The sequence below is a fragment of the Terrapene carolina genome, unplaced genomic scaffold, assembly GCF_002925995.2.
Source record: "Terrapene carolina triunguis isolate 2854851 unplaced genomic scaffold, T_m_triunguis-2.0 Scaffold68, whole genome shotgun sequence".
Taxonomy (NCBI): Eukaryota; Metazoa; Chordata; order Testudines; family Emydidae; genus Terrapene; species Terrapene triunguis.
This window is the reverse complement of record NW_020664419.1, coordinates 10,706,579-10,722,344: the sequence shown is the minus strand read 5'-3', so window position 1 is coordinate 10,722,344 and position 15,766 is coordinate 10,706,579. Positions and strand designations below refer to the sequence as shown.

At 44.9% G+C, this 15,766-nt stretch overlaps 1 protein-coding gene across 2 annotated transcripts in view; it reads left to right on the top strand.

Moving 5' to 3' along the window:
• FRMD4A (FERM domain containing 4A) overlaps positions 1 to 15,766 on the top strand; it is a 266,873-nt gene that overhangs the window by 235,877 nt on the left and 15,230 nt on the right. For both annotated transcript variants that reach the window (XM_026648647.1, XM_026648648.2), the window contains exons 15-18: positions 5,810 to 5,943; positions 9,176 to 9,298; positions 12,914 to 13,142; positions 15,513 to 15,569. In XM_026648647.1, the coding sequence (XP_026504432.1) occupies positions 5,810 to 5,943; positions 9,176 to 9,298; positions 12,914 to 13,142; positions 15,513 to 15,569 (543 nt within the window). The remainder of the gene's footprint in view (positions 1 to 5,809; positions 5,944 to 9,175; positions 9,299 to 12,913; positions 13,143 to 15,512; positions 15,570 to 15,766) is intronic.

Below are 15,766 nucleotides of genomic sequence, written 5' to 3'. Positions count from 1 at the left end.
CTTTGCACATGTACGTGTTAAAATAACCCATCCCCTTCCCTCATGGCATGGCATAGACACGGTCACTTCTGCAACGGTAGGTTTCCGGTAAATATGCCTGCTTATATTTGAAAATGCCTTAGTCCTGCAGATGGATATTTCCTTCCCAGTATGGCAGTTCACCCCTCACGTCCGCTATATCCGTAGAGGTGAACTTCCTACTACTCTGCACTGAGTGTTTTAGTTAGTAAACAGCAACTAGTCCCGTCTATGGAAAGGCAGATGAGCGAAGTGACTAATGAAGAGCAGTCGCTCTGCAGGATCTGTGTGCATCCTGTTCTGAATAATTCCAGATGGACACTGGAAAGCCAGGAGCGGGTCTCTGGCTGTCGCTAAGGAGGATATCCTATTTGTTAGTCAGAGCTGGGCGATAGTGGCTTTTATTCAATCATTCCCCAACATCCTGCAGCCATGAATCATGCCGTGTTGTGGCGTGGGGAGCGTACTGTGCACTGTCAGTCCCAGCTCCACGTGGACTTGGATGAAATGCCTGCTTTGGGCCAGGAGACTAGAGCTGGCAGCCAGGCCACAGGATACAGCATGAATCATTGCCGTGCTTCGATTGTGTTTTGCTTGTGACATTAAGCTTGTGAAAAGCAAGAAATAAATGCATCAAAGAGCCATCCACAATCCCACATCTGGAGCACAGGTGATGTCACTGGCCTATGAAAACTCTGGACATTCTTCCCCCCTCTGCTGCTGGCTCCAGCCCCATCCCTGACAGTCACTAAACCAGTCTCATTCCTCCTGCTCTCCGTGATCCTCTACTTCCTTCTCCCTTTCCCCTCCATGTCCCCTCTCCCTTCCTTGGTCTTTCCTTTTAGTTGATCCCTTCCTGCCTTCCCTCCTGTCCCCACTACTAGCCTAGAAGATATTTAATGCAGAGAATGAATAAATAAAATTAAACTCACCCCGTACCTCCCTCAGAAAAATCATAGAACTAACATGACATTGCTAAACCATCGCTTTGGTTTTTATTAAACCCCTTTCCTCCCCCACCTTTGACCGTGACGTCTATCTGACTAAGTTCCTCAGGCCAGGGATTGTCTCTTGCTCTGTCTGTGTGTACAGTGCCTGGCTCAGTGGGGCCCTCTAGAAGCTACTGGAATACAAACAATAATAATAATAATTAATTATAATATATTGAAAGCAATAAACATACCTATTCAAACTACCAAAGCACACCCTGGCTTAGTGGCAGCAGGGTCTACTCTCAAGGCACATGCACAGGGCTGGGAACTAGGAGCTCTTGAATTCCGATTGCAAATCTTCCTCTGACTCGTGTTGTGTTGATCAGATTCCTATGCCAGAAGGGACCATTGTGATCATCTAGTCTGACCTCCTGTATAACACAGGTCATAGAACTTCCCCAAAGTAATTCCCAGAGCAGATCTTTTAGAACAAATTCCGCTTGATTTAAAAATTGCCAGTAATGGAGACTCCACCACGGCCCTTGGTAAATTCACTTGGGGTCTGACACTCCCAGCTCTCACAGTGGGTTTATACTAGTGTAACACCATTGGAGTTACTCCTGATTTGCCTAAGCAAGAACTGAATCAGGCCATTAATCGCTACAGGAAACGTTCAGCAGTGATGTAAGCGGTTGTGTAAGTTACGCATTGGGTGTAAATTGTTCAGAAAGGACCAGACTCTCCTCCCAGCTTCACAGCTGTAATTCCCATTGATGTCCGTGAGACAAGAAGTAATCAGGTAACTGAGAGCAGAAATTTGAACCGAAGTTGGATGTAAGGGCACGTCTTCACTACCCGCCGGATTGGCGGGTAGCAATCGATCTAGTGGGGATCGACTTATCGCGTCTAGTGAAGACGCGATAAAATCAATCCCTGATCGCTCTGCCGTCGACTCCGGAAATCCACCGCGGCAAGAGGCGGAAGCGGAGTCGACGGCGGCGGGGCAGCGGTCGACTCGCCGCCGTCCTCACAGCCAGGTAAGTCAACCTAAAATACGCAGCTTCAGCTACGCTATTCACGTAGCTGAAGTTGCGTATCTTAGGTCAACCCCCCCCTGTAGTGTAGACCTAGCGACATAACATGAACCAATCTGGCATTCCTTGTGTGTCTAAATGCCGTGACTTATACCGGTCACCATATAATTGGGAGAAGAGACATGTAGGATTCAATAGGAATTAAACCATAGGTCTGTATATAACTGTAGGTCCCATTCTGCAAAGTATTTAAGCATATCAATGGAGCTATTCCCATGCTGAATTCTCGATGATTACATCTCTTGCTGAATCAGGGCCTTAACAGGATTCTAAAGGAATGACTGTAGAAACCTTATAGAATTTGGTGAGTCCTAACCTTCAAAAGGTCTTTTGAACCATTCTGTATAATTTTCCGATAAATTCCATTGGATGGTCCAAAAACCATACAGGAAATTTATGGATTTCTATTGAATTTCAATATGACCGTTCCATAAAGGTGTAGCTCCTCGTGGCAGGTAAGATCAATAGAAAGCACCTTCTCTTGGTTTGTATGGTGGAAATCAGTTTGCAAGTGAACTTTTCTCAGCTAATAGTCCTCTTTGGAAGGCCTTGGTGGGCCTGAATTCAATGGCATTAAGTAAGGCTGATCTATTTATTTTGTGTAGCATCTAGTTGGTTGGTTTGGTTTAGTGTTTGTTTGTTTGTTTTATGGTCTCTTGCTTTGTTCTGATTATTGGTTCTTCATTTGCGTTTGGTCTGACATTTGGGGCTGTGGTCACAGGTTTGCTAGCGTCAGTAATTTTCTCAGTATATACAGAGCTTCTCATGGACACTCTAGGCACATAAAAATACAGAGCTGAGTTCTCTCCCTGGCAGCCATCTTATGCTAGTGTGACTCAATTGGCTTTGATAGAGTTTGCTCTTGGTTTACACCAGTGCAAGTGAGGTGAGAATCAGGCCCACAAAATCCTAGGAAATGCAAAAATAATCCAAACGTTCATTAAGAAAAAAGGGGGGATTATGAAAGAGAACTCAAACAGAAAGCCCAGCTCATCCCATCTCCTCAGAAAAGGGCTGTGGTAATAGATAGATCTTGCAAAATGCCTGAGAGGTTAACAGACATGGACTCTGTCAGACCAAGCAAAGTCTAGCATTGAGGGCCCTGAACTAAGAACTCCCTGTCCTCAGTCGTACAAGGCTTGTCTACGCTACACAACTTTATCATTTGAAGACCCGGTTGGAGTAGATTAGTCTAATAACCCATTTCATTCTGAACTGCTTTAGTGCCAATGTGAATGTGGACAAGCTGAAATAGTTCCGCTAGTCCTCCCCCTACTTATCCCACAGTGTATCGGTGGCCTTTTGAAATCTCCCAGAATCCATTGCTTCTAGGAGCTATACCAGGAACTGTGAGATGGGTACCCAGAAAGCATTGCAACTGAAAGGGTTTTGAACAAGGCTAGTACGGCTTTTAAACTGATACAGCACAGCTAGTGTGGATGCAATGAACTGTGCTTAAATCAGTTCAGTACAACCAGTTCAATTACACAAGCAGTTTAATTCTCTAGCGTAGACACGCCCATAATTAGAGGCGTCAGGTCAAGCATCCAACTGCTGGGTGCGGTGCATATAATTTATGTGTTTTTAAATGTTGCAGCGGAAGCATCCGTCTAGCTGCTGCGGTGATAGGTGGTTTTATATATATATAAAATTTAAAAATAAATTAAATTTGGGTGGGGAGAAGAGCGGAAGGAGAAAGGAAAACAGAGAAAGGAAAAAGGGCTCCAGCCAGTTACTCTAAAAGAAAAAGAAAGGAGCGAAACATCTGCCGGAATCATGAGCAGCTTGTTGTTGGGGGTCAGCAGTTCATCAGCCGTGGAGTAGAAGAGTTCAGCGGTTCGCCCGCTGCCAGTAAGTGCTCGCTGCAATTATTATTAGGGAGGTGCTAGAGAGGATTTACCCTGCCAGCTCGAATGCAAAATGGAAATTCCTTTAGGAGCATTCCCTGGCTTGAACTTGTGTTACCCTGGGCCTTACTTGTGGTTAAGGCTATAAAAAGATCCGAGCGAAATCCACTTGATGCTCTTAATTTCATGTCTGGATAAATGCGCTCCACGTTCCCATTGAGTTGTCTTGATTTTTGCTGGTGACGCATTGTAAAAGGGCACCCATCCTGTCCTAGAGTCCAGCTGATCTCTAGAGACCTCCATTCTGGTTTTGCACTTCCAACACATCCCAGTAAACACTGTAAATACACGCACGTTGCATAGGAGAGGCTCATTGTGCAGAACAAGCGCATGTTGTTTTGCGGTGTGCAAGCCGCAGAAAGTAGCGATGGAGAAGCTCCATTAGCTCTAGTCCATCCCCCTTTGGGCTAGTGTGGGATGTTTCCCTCCAGTATATTTTGTAGTCCCTTTTCCCACTTCAAGTATCTGAAAGAAAAGTAGGAGCAAGAAACTCAAAGCAAAATGTAGCTGGAAGCACAAGTTTCATCAGGTTTTGATGCAAAGCTATAAATTTGCCCCTAGAGTCACTCCAAAGGTTTTCAGAACCTCAGCAAAGCTTTCGACAAACTCAGACTGAGAATACTGACTGCATGCTTAGGTGTCAGTGCTGAAAGCGCCCCTGTAGGTCCTTATACTCGCAGGCGTGCTAAGCTTCATCCTTACGCTCACAGGCATGCTAGCTGAGGTTTGGTTAAAGCCTTTTGGAAAATCTGACTAAGGTAGATAATAAGAGCCTGATTCTGCACTCCATTGCTTTGCAGAGGCAGCATCAGAAAACTGGTGTAGGAGAATGGCAGTTAAGTCCTGTAGTGTAGACAGGACTAGATTTGAAAGTGGAGCTCAACTTGAGACACCTTAAAGGGCCAGGATTTTCAGAGGCTGGATGCTCAACACTTTCTGAAAAGCAAGCCCCTTTAAAGATGCCTCAAGTTGGGCCCCCGAAAATGGATGCAACCAAAATCACAACTCCCTTGAACAGGGAGGCCCTGAACAAAGATGTGTGTGCCATTCAGCAGTGAAATTAAATAAGGAGATCAGTCAATACCTTTTTTGAAAAGAATCAAAGTACAGATGAACACAAAATCTGAAGGCCAGATTCTGATGTCAGTTAATTCTGGATTTACAACAATGTAATATCATTGACTTCAGTGGGAGCTGCTGGGTGCTTGTCACTTGGAAATCAGACCCCTTATTTAGGCATCTAAATATGGTTTTATGCATCCAGTTTTGAACATCGTGGCATATATATTCGTGGGAAACAACAGCTGCCATGAAAAGACCTTCTGTTAGCTATTGGGGGGTTTTAACTTCGTTTCTATTTTGCAAAAATCTAGCTTCGGTTACTACATTTCTTCTGCGTGGTTAGAATTAACCACAAGTAATTGGGCTAGATGCAGCAATCATTGGGTGAAATTCTATACAGGAGGTTAGAATAGATGATTGTGATGGTCTCTTCTGGCCTTTAAGCTATGAACATGTGTTTTCTATGCTTTGTAAATTCTGTTTGCTGTTGGGAGCTTTCGTAAGAACTGTACGTAGTATTTTCAAGAGGAGCTTTAAAAAATTACCTGATTGTTTTTATTTACAGAGAAGAGAATCACAAATCTCTTTATGCTCAGAGGTTTGACCTCATTCTGTTAGTTTAAGTATTAAGAACTTGTCATAAACAAACATGACTGTGTAACACCTGCTTCATTTCATAGTCTGATTCTTTTTTGGAACGCTCCCATCCAAAGTGTAAGCTTTGGTGAAATTCATTAATGCTCCAGATGTGTGTTCTGCTGTCAGCTGGCCTAGTGAAATCATTGTTTATTGACAGGTTCCCAAGAGTCAGATAGCTCTCAGTCTGCCAAGAAAGACATGCTGGCTGCATTGAAATCCAGGCAGGAAGCTCTGGAAGAGACACTGCGCCAGCGACTGGAGGAGCTAAAGAAACTGTGTCTCCGAGAAGCGGTAGGCAATAGAAATTGTATAACCCTGGAAAATGTTCTGGCTTGTATTTTTATATGCTCACAGCCTCATTTGAAAATGGATGGAGGCTGGAAGGAGAGGTAAAGCCTTCCTAAATCATATCTCACAAAGTGTGTGGGGCCCAAGGACTGAGTGATCCCCAGGCATTTCATTGCTAGTGCTGCACAAGGCCTTTTTTACACTAGAGAAGCTGGACGCACGCCAAGCCAGTTGTGCACCCATAAGGCCTGATCCAGCAAGGTGCTGAGCATCTGCAGCTCCTATTGAAGTCGTCATGAGTGGTGGATGCTTAGTAGATACTCACCGTCCTCCAACAGGGCTCCCAAGGGGCAGTCTGCCATTGACTTCAATGGGAATAGGCTCAGGCCTATAGATGGCACATCCGGTCTAGCCATAGTGTGGTCACCTGGCCCGGTATATGCCACTTGGTCCTCATCTTCGGTAGGAGAAAGGTGTGTTTGTAACACGTGAGCTAACTCACCTCTTTTCTTAGTGTAGACATGGCCTCAGGTGCACTCTTTACATGTTCATTTCCCAGCATGCTCTGCCAAAGCCCAGCTATTTCACAGTGCAGTCTCATTGCCTGGCATGGGGTTAAATCACCACAGTTTGCCCCCCCCCCCCAGATACAAAGAGCACAGTTTGGGGTGAGCTTGTGTGCGGCATGCTGGGGTCTTCCCTTCACTGAGCTGTATGTAACATGACAAATGCTGAGGAGGTCCCTTGGCTGCATCATCAGTATCACTAGTAGAAGAGAATGTTAGGTAACGTTGTCAAGAGAAAATCACCTTTCTGCCCTAAATATCACCATAGGGCAAACAGGGTGCCATAGGATGAGGTCATATTGTATGTGGCATATGTCTGTTTAATTATTATTGGGGTTGATTTAAACTGACTTGTTTCAAAGCAGGTCAGCGTGAAATAAAACCATTTCAAATGCTGGAGAAGTTAGGATCCTTGCTGCGTTTGTGCCTGGAAACATAATAAATATTAGCAGCAGCTTATATGAAGTTTACACTTCGATCACACGTGCATACATAACACCCGTTTCCCAGGCCTGGAAAAATCCAGATTTAACAAAAATCACTGCCAGGAATAGAGAATGGGAGAGTTGGCTCTGGGCAGTGGTACTGGGATCTTAAGGTTGCTGGGATATTTAAAGTGCGTTTCACTTTAAAAAACAAACAAACAGAAAAAAGACCATTGCCCATTTTTTAAAAATCTCATTGCGCTTTGTTTAGACTTGGCTCTGGCTTGATCACCAGCTGGGATAAGCAGGAGGAAAACAGCTTTTCAACAAAGGATGTCAGAGGAAATATGTGCGGGCCTCATCCCACAACCCTTCCTCGCATGAGCAGTCCTGATGTATGAAGTCTCAATTGGCTTCGACGGGCCTACTCTTTTGCGTAAGGTTTGCAGGATCAGGTCAGACCCCAAGTGTCCATAAACCATTGAGCCTGGATCAGCTGCAGAAAGTGGTCAAAAGTTTCACTGGCTCTTTTATTTTAAACATTTCCTCTCGGGAGGTCCTGAATCGGTTTGTTTGCTGTGGGAATTGCTGAGTTAAAATGGCAGAGACAGGCAAGGAGAAGAAAAAAGGGTTAATGCATGGGCTTAATCAAACTAGCATGGCCCAAACCATTCACAACAGTGGCATCATGTTGCTTCACTTACTTATTAATTCAGATTAAATTTCAGGCCCCTGCCCGTAAATCCGTTTCAGTTTAGGAAAACCTTACAAAACCTTGGGCAAAGTCTTGGCAAAGGAGCCATTAAAGTTGTAACTCGTTCTCCGCCCCTGCACTTCATGTTAAGATTGGGGTTATAAAGGATCCCTCTGCTGCTCAGTAGAAAGACCCAGAATCTGTATCTTGATGCACTATTTGTAGCCAGCCATTTTGTGCAACAGGATAAACATGTTACAGAAAAAGCTCTAAAACAGCCACTCTGGAGAGGGAAGCATTTAAACAACCTTGAAAAAGGGTATTGTGCACTTCAGTGCAATGCTGGGTTAGGAATTCATTGTGTTGGGAACTGATTAAGCTTAAGCTAGGGACTGAAATGGCCAGGGCCTCATTTCCCAGTGACCTGAAAACAGTAGAAAGAAAGCCCCCATTAGGGAATGGGTCGTGGGGGCATGAGGGAGGCAGAGAGCCGAGCTACACGCTGCACATTAAGGTCAGCCACTGTTATATGGGATTCAGATGATTTAGAGTTTTCTGCCAGCTGGATCCTCTCAAGGCTGGTGATGCAGAACACAAAAGCCTTTTGTCCTCACTGCAGAGACTGTTCAGCTCAAGAAGCTGGGTTGTTCCTTGTAGCAACGCTCTTGCCTTTCTCTGCAGGCATTTGAATGTCTTTAATTCAGATCGGGGTAGATGTATTGTACGTATCAGAAAAAACACAGAGTTAGCATCAATCCTAGCACTTGATCCTTTGCCTGCTTCAAATCTATTCCAGTGTACATCCCTTGGCTGTGAAAGTTTGCAGGGTCTGCTGCTTCACACTAATCTTTGCAAATGACCCTTTCAGACTGATATTGCTCCAATAGCTTGGAGTTTGGCAAGGATTTCAATTCATAAAATGTTATCATACAGGTACTTAGGTATCAGGCACTGCTTTAAATTGCCATTTTCCACTGCAGCTGTCTCAGACAGCTCATGAATTAGATGGTAGTATTTTAACATGCAGTTACGATCAGAAAAATGATTATAAAAGTGGCACTCGACAGCCCTGCTCCTTGTGTGAATTCAGAGTAAGATCTGCTGGCTTCTCCATCAAAAATAACTGTTTTCTCTATAGAGACAACACTGCTGAAGGAATGTGAGCTGGCATCTGTTCTGGCTCATGCATCGTGCTCTGACATCCTGCTGGTGGGCAGCACCTAAGACCCTCGACAGACAGATCACGTTAATTTTTCCTCTAGTTGCAGAATATATATTCCTGTTGATGATGCACAAGCCAAAAAAAAGAACCCAGCTTGACTTTCAGCACACAGGCTGAGCTCACAGGCCTGGAAGCTAGAAAAACCTTCTGTATATTTATCAACTGAGCATATTTGATATGGAGTCACTGAAAGATGATAAACAACGGAACCCTGGCCGTGCCATTTTTACAATCATTTTTCAGCGTGTTACTGCACTTTAAAAATATACATGGGATGGGTTTGCTTTTGCGTACTCCCCTCCTCACTAATAGCATCTTATGTTTTCAGGAGCTCACAGGAAAGCTGCCCAGGGAATACCCCCTAGATCCAGGGGAGGAGCCACCTATTGTAAGGAGAAGAATAGGGACTGCCTTTAAACTGGATGAACAGAAAATACTGCCTAAAGGAGAGGTGAGGACTTGCCTTCCAGTCCAGTCCTATCTATCTATCTATCTTATGTCTAGGACATCTCTCAGCCTATTACTCGGGAACCACAATTTTTAATTTAACTTTTTTTTTTTTTATTCATTTACTCATCTTTGCTTGTATTTGGGGGAAGGAAGAGGTGAGAGAACATGCTGGTCTGAGCATAGGACTGGGAGCCAGGAACTCCTGAATTCCAGTCCCGGCTCTGACACAGGCAAATGGAAGTAGCTTTGGGTGAGTCACTTATGGCTCTGATCCTGTTAACTATGCAAGCTGCCCTTAATCACACCAGTAGCTGAATGACATTGCTGGGGCAGGTCCAGATGACTCATGTGACCAAGGGGAGCAGGATTGGGTTCTGAGTTGCTCTGGTCTTTCAAACCACTTCTGGTATCATTTTGAGTGTTCCAAGCTGTTCTCCCTCCCTTCCTGCAATAGTCCTTACTCGGTACTAAAATTGATACCGTTTCCGCCAAAGTCCTTTAATAAAGTGTCAGTTCAATTCTTCGGACTGGTCCTGTGATTGCAAGACAAACGCACTTTACCTCCTCCTCTTAAACAAAGGAGCCATCCTCCCTGCCTCTGGGCAGCTTGACTTGTGTTTGTGTAAGTTTGCCTGGGAGTGTTTGTTCTGTGCTCTCTCTCCCACAATTGGCTGGGTCAGTGCCTTGAATCATGGCTGTGAAAACAGCCCTGGAGCAGCTGTAAGGCGGGACCGGAATTCACAGAAAAGCCATTGTCTGTGGAGACTGGTCTCAAGACACTTGTGGATATTCTAGTTTTGAGTTTCCTTTTATTTTTATAATAGAAGAGAATGAATCTGTGGTTTAAGGTCGGAGTCAGCTGGAGAATTAACCCTTTATTGTATTGTTAGCATTTTCTTTCTGCTTAAACCATGAACAACCAAAGCTCTTAGGGTTTGTGTTTGATGGATGGAGCCTGTGAGAGGAATTCCACTGAAGTAAAATACTCATGAGCCAGCACGTTTTCTTTAGCTTTTACAAGGAAAGCCCTGACTCCTAAAAGCTTTACACTCTGTTTGCTGCAGTGTTATAAATGGATCTTCAAATTCCCATGTCTCGTCTTGGGGGTACGTCTACAACGCGCACCTTTTTCGGCAGCGTGTAGTGTACATATGCATTCAGCCCCCCTCCCAGCACAGGTATATGGCAGTGTAGAGTCTGAGCGAAAGGCTCTGACAGCAGGGGGTTGATGAAGCCTTTCCCACTGCCTCCCCTTGCCAAAGCTTTTCCCTAACACGTGTAGCTACACACTGCAGTGTGTACACAGCCTGCCTCTCAGTGCAGCATGTAACTACACGTATGCTACACGCCGCTGCCAGTGTAGATCTAGCCTTAGTGTTAAGAGATGGCTTCCAGGCCAGGGACGCTGGATGGAGTCTGTTTTCTCTTGATCCTTCCATTAATAGTGATGCACGGTCCATGCGTGCAAGAGAATGATTCTCCTCTGTAGGGAAAGCGGATAAAGCCACTCTCCACCTTTGCAGGTAATGTACATTTCAGTAAAACAGGATTGCCAACCTCAAGCGTTAAAAAATGCTGACTCTGCCTCTCCCCCCCCTCAAAAAAATCATGAGACTGTCTTAAAAATCATGAACTTTTTAAAAAGGATAAAAGTTGGGATCTGATTTGTCTTCTGATTTTTGAGCCTTTAGGGTTCATGTTTTCAAGCTTTGATCTGCAACCATGAGGGCTACAAACTTTTTTTTTTTTTAATGAAAGTGGAGATTCTCAGGATCACATGATTCCAGAAGCTGGGGCTTTGAGTAAAACATCAAATGTCACGAGAGCTGGCAACAAGGCAGGGTTCCCTCTGAAGGCAAATGACTTCCCTGGTGCCCCAAGGCAGCACGCATAAAGGCATCCATCGAAAAAGAGATTAATGGGGGAGAGGCAAATGAAGACAGCTGTTTATGAGGTTAAGGGTGATTTAAAAAAAACCCATTAAGGCCAGAAGCTGCAATTGAAGCCAAGCTCTCAGTATCTTCACCGGGAGTGTTGTCTGAGTAAGGACTGCAGGGCTGAGCCCTAGCTGGATTTATTTTTAATCACCCTTAGCACTATCCTTAATCCACCCTTGCTTACTTTCAGTGGGCGTTTTGCCAGAATAAGTCAGATCGGGCTCTCCGTCTTAAACCTCCATTGTGTCGAATGCACCATTAATAAGTTTTTGACAGCAGAGGGATTTTGAAGCCAAGATGCCCAAAATGAAAACTTCAGGGAGCCATTCTGGTCTGAGGAGGGGTTATTCCTATAGCATCCACCGCTCTGTGTATGCCTGTTGGTAAATTGAGAGGTTTTGAATATGGCTAACAACAGGGTTTCGCTGAATGTGTGACTAAAAGTGCTTGCAATCTGAGCACTGAGCATTTAGCAAAGCTAACGTTTTAATTTGCAGCTCAAATCCCGTTGAAAGTTAATAGGACTTGGGTGTGTAAGAGAGCCAGACCCCTATGAAAATTCCAACCCATGTTCTCATCTTCACGGGCTACAAGCAAAGAGTCAGATTCTCTGCTGGTGTAAACTGGCATAGCTCCACTGACTTAATGTCAACGTATCACTGCCAATTACGCCAGCTGAGAACCTGGCCCTAACTGTGTTAAACCTGCTTAAGCACAGTTTAACTCTGCTATGGCCAAACAGGGTGTAACTTTTTGGCTCTCTGGCATGGCCAAAGCCTTCTATTAAAACCATTACACATCCGTACCTTGCGCATGGCCTCATTATATCACACCTCTGTGATGTCTCATGCTGACATTGTGTCCCGGTGCATTTATGTATCGCCTCACGTTAATGACGTTTGGTAGAATTGGATTGGAACTGGGATGAATTTGAATTTGGGTTGAATTAGTTCAACGGGTGATCAGCACTATACAAGTGTTATACAAGTGCTAACCAGTAACATTATGTTGAAATGTCATGACTTTGCATTGGGATTTATCAGTGCGACATCCTGATGTTTCATTTTCATACAGCACTCGGTCACCATGGTGACAGACATCTTAGAAATATGCATGGAAGAGAGGTTGGGATTCAGACACCACCACATAAGGATACATGAGTTTGTTCTGCAAGACAAATAGCAGACACAGCCATATTGGGCCAGCAGCCAGAATGAATTGGGTTTAGTGTTGACGATCCTCACACAATAAGGGCTAGATCAGTGATTCTCAACCTATTTACCATTGTGAGCTGCGTATGCCCTGAGGATGTCACATGGGCCGCAGCTCTGTGCTGATTGGGCGGCCCGCGGGCAGCAGGGTGAGAACCACTGGGCTAGATTGTGCAACCTTGTGCAGCCCTTTGAAGTCATGAGTTCTCTCATGTGAGCAAGTGCTCACGAGCTTGAGGAGCAGTTGCACAGGCTGGCCCTAACAATGCACTTGTGGTCGAGATACGGGCAGGTTGGTAGATGGATTCGTCTCTTGTTAAGTGCCATTTAGGGCCAGATCCTCGGCCGGTGTAAAGCGACATAGACCTGTTGAAGTCAGGGGAGCTTTGCCATGCAGCTACATCAGCTGAGGATCTGGCCACGACAGCTTGCAGCCAGGACAGCCAGAATCTCTTCCCAATTTGACAGGAAGCGGAGCTGGAGCGCCTGGAGAGGGAATTTGCAATTCAGTCCCAGATCACTGAGGCTGCTCGGCGCCTGGCCAGTGACCCCAACGTCAGCAAAAAGCTGAAGAAACAAAGGAAAACCTCCTACCTTAATGCCCTAAAGAAACTGCAGGAGATCGAAAATGCCATCAATGAGTACCGCATCAAATCTGGAAAGAAGCCAACGCAGAGAGCCTCCTTGATCATAGACGGTAAGTACGGTTCAGGGCATATCTTTAAGGGCTGAAGTGGGCCTTAAGTGGTGTATAAGCCTCGAACAGAGGCCTTGGCACAGGGAGTGAATTTCACCCACACTGAGCCAGAGCTAGGAACTGAGCCCTGGTGCCCAAAGCCCTGCTCTAACTTGTAGCCCAGTAGTGCCCCTCTCCCTCTAATGGACTCCGAGGCTTTGTTTCGCCCTGTCTGTTGTTCTGTCTCTTCCTTGTCCTGGTTGGAGAGCTGACATGGGACTCGAGTGGTGCCTAGATGATGTGCTGGCTCAGAACACCTGGGTAAATTTCAGGCTATGTGAGCTTAAGCAAGGCCCTTAACCTGTCTGTGAGTCAGTGTATCCACCTGTAAAATGGGTATAGTAATACTTCCTTCAGAGGGATGTTGCTTAATTACTATTAGTAAACCTTGGGCGACAGGAATCATATAAAATCCAAGTATTATCATCATCATCATCATCCCATTTGTTTACAAAAGCATAATCCTTAGGACACTTTTTACGGTTTACACCGTTTTTTAAAGTAATTTCTATTAACCTCCTTCAAAGCTTGAAAATAACAGAGCTTTTTCTTGCTGATTTTGTCGCTTTCCACATGACAAGCAGAGATTTTGCTCTTCCTGTTTATAAACAGAGCTGAAATTATCACGGCTTCTCTTGCTTCCTTATTTGTAACCCAGCTGTGTTCTGCTGCCCTTAAAGCATTTTGAGTTCCTCTCCGCTCAATGACAGTGCATATCTCAGAGCAACAAACACAAACACCAGGGAGATATGTACGTCAGAACACTTCTGGCAAAAGGACTGGGTGCTATTTCTTTTTAAATAAATTAAAGGAGATATCCTATCTTCTAGAACTGGAAGGGACCTTGAAAGGTCATCAAGTCCAGCCCCCTGCCTTCACTAGCAGGACCAAGTACTGATTTTGCCCCAGATCCCTAAGTGGCCCCGTCAAGGATTGAACTCACAATCCTGAAATTAGTAGGCCAATGCTCAAACCACTGAGCTATCCCTCCCCCAACTTTTATTGCTTCAGAGGGCACTCGGAAGTATTGTTGAATGTCCTACAATCATAGCACCTTGTGTTTGGTTTTAATTGGCAACTGAATGGTAACTTCATAAGTGTAAGGGGGGGGTCAAATCCTGATCTCTGTAGGGCCTGATCCTCAGCTGGTGTAAATTGGTGTAGCTCCATTACACCCTCTGGGGATCTGGGCTCTCAGTTTTGACTCAGTCCTAGCACCCACTGAAATCAGTGGGAATTGAAGGCACTCAGCAACTCCCAGGAGGGAGCCCAGCATGTCAAGGGAGCTGGCCTGGAGTTTTTCGTCAGGCTTTGCCCTGAGTTCTGCCTCAGTAAGGACTGAGTATAATACAATATGATGGGGGCTAATTTAGCTACAACTAATCAGGAAAGAGATCTTGGAGTCATCATGGATAGTTCTCTAAAGACGTCCATGCAGTGTGCAGCGGCAGTCAAAAAAGCAAACAGGATGTTAGGAATCATTCAAAAAGGGATAGAGAATAAGACGGAGAATATCTTATTGCCCTTATATAAATCCATGGTACGCCCACATCTTGAATACTGCGTACAAATGTGGTCTCCTCATCTCAAAAAAGATATACTGACATTAGAAAAAGTTCAGAAAAGGGCAACTAAAATGATTAGGGGTTTGGAACGGGTCCCATATGAGGAGAGATTAAAGAGGCTAGGACTTTTCAGCTTGGAAAAGAGGAGATTAAGGGGGGCTATGAAAGGGGTATATAAAATCATGAAGGGTGTGGAGAAAGTGAATAAGGAATAATATAAGAACTAAGGGCCACCAAATGAAATTAATGGGCAGCAGGTTTAAAACAAATAAAAGGAAGTTCTTCACACAGCGCACAGTCAACCTGTGGAACTCCTTGCCTGAGGAGGTTGTGAAGGCTAGGACTATAACAGGGTTTAAAAGAGAACTAGATAAATTCATGGAGGTTAAGTCCATTAATGGCTGTTAGCTAGGATGGGTAAGGAATGGTGTCCCTAGCCTCTGTTTGTCAGAGGGTGGAGATGGATGGCAGGAGAGAGATCACTTGATCATTACCTGTTAGGTTCACTCCCTCTGGGGCACCTGGCATTGGCCACTGTCGGTAGACAGGATACTGGGCTGGATGGATCTTTGGTCTGACCCGGTATGGCCATTCTTACGTTCTTATGAGTAAACTGGCCTATATTAATAGAAATCGTACTGCTTCTTGGTAGTGTGGAGAACAAGGGACGACTGTGTTTTATGAACTGGGGAAGATTCTGTTGCGATTCAATGTTAAACCACAGTGATATTAATGGCCCTTTGATTGTTTTTTTTCTTCTCCTCAGAAGGAAACATCGCCAGTGAAGATAGCTCCCTCTCAGATGCCCTTGTTCTTGAGGATGGTACGTTGTCCATCTCAGACCCTAGAAACCTTGCATAGTAAAGGGAAGGATGACTGCATCCCCCTGAAAATGGAGGAAATCCCCTGTATGCCTGTGCCCCCGTATGCCAGTGCCATTTCACAGAGACGAGGTGGGTGATATCTTTTATTGGACCCACTTCTGTTGGTAAGAGAGACAAGCTTTCGAGCTTACCCAGA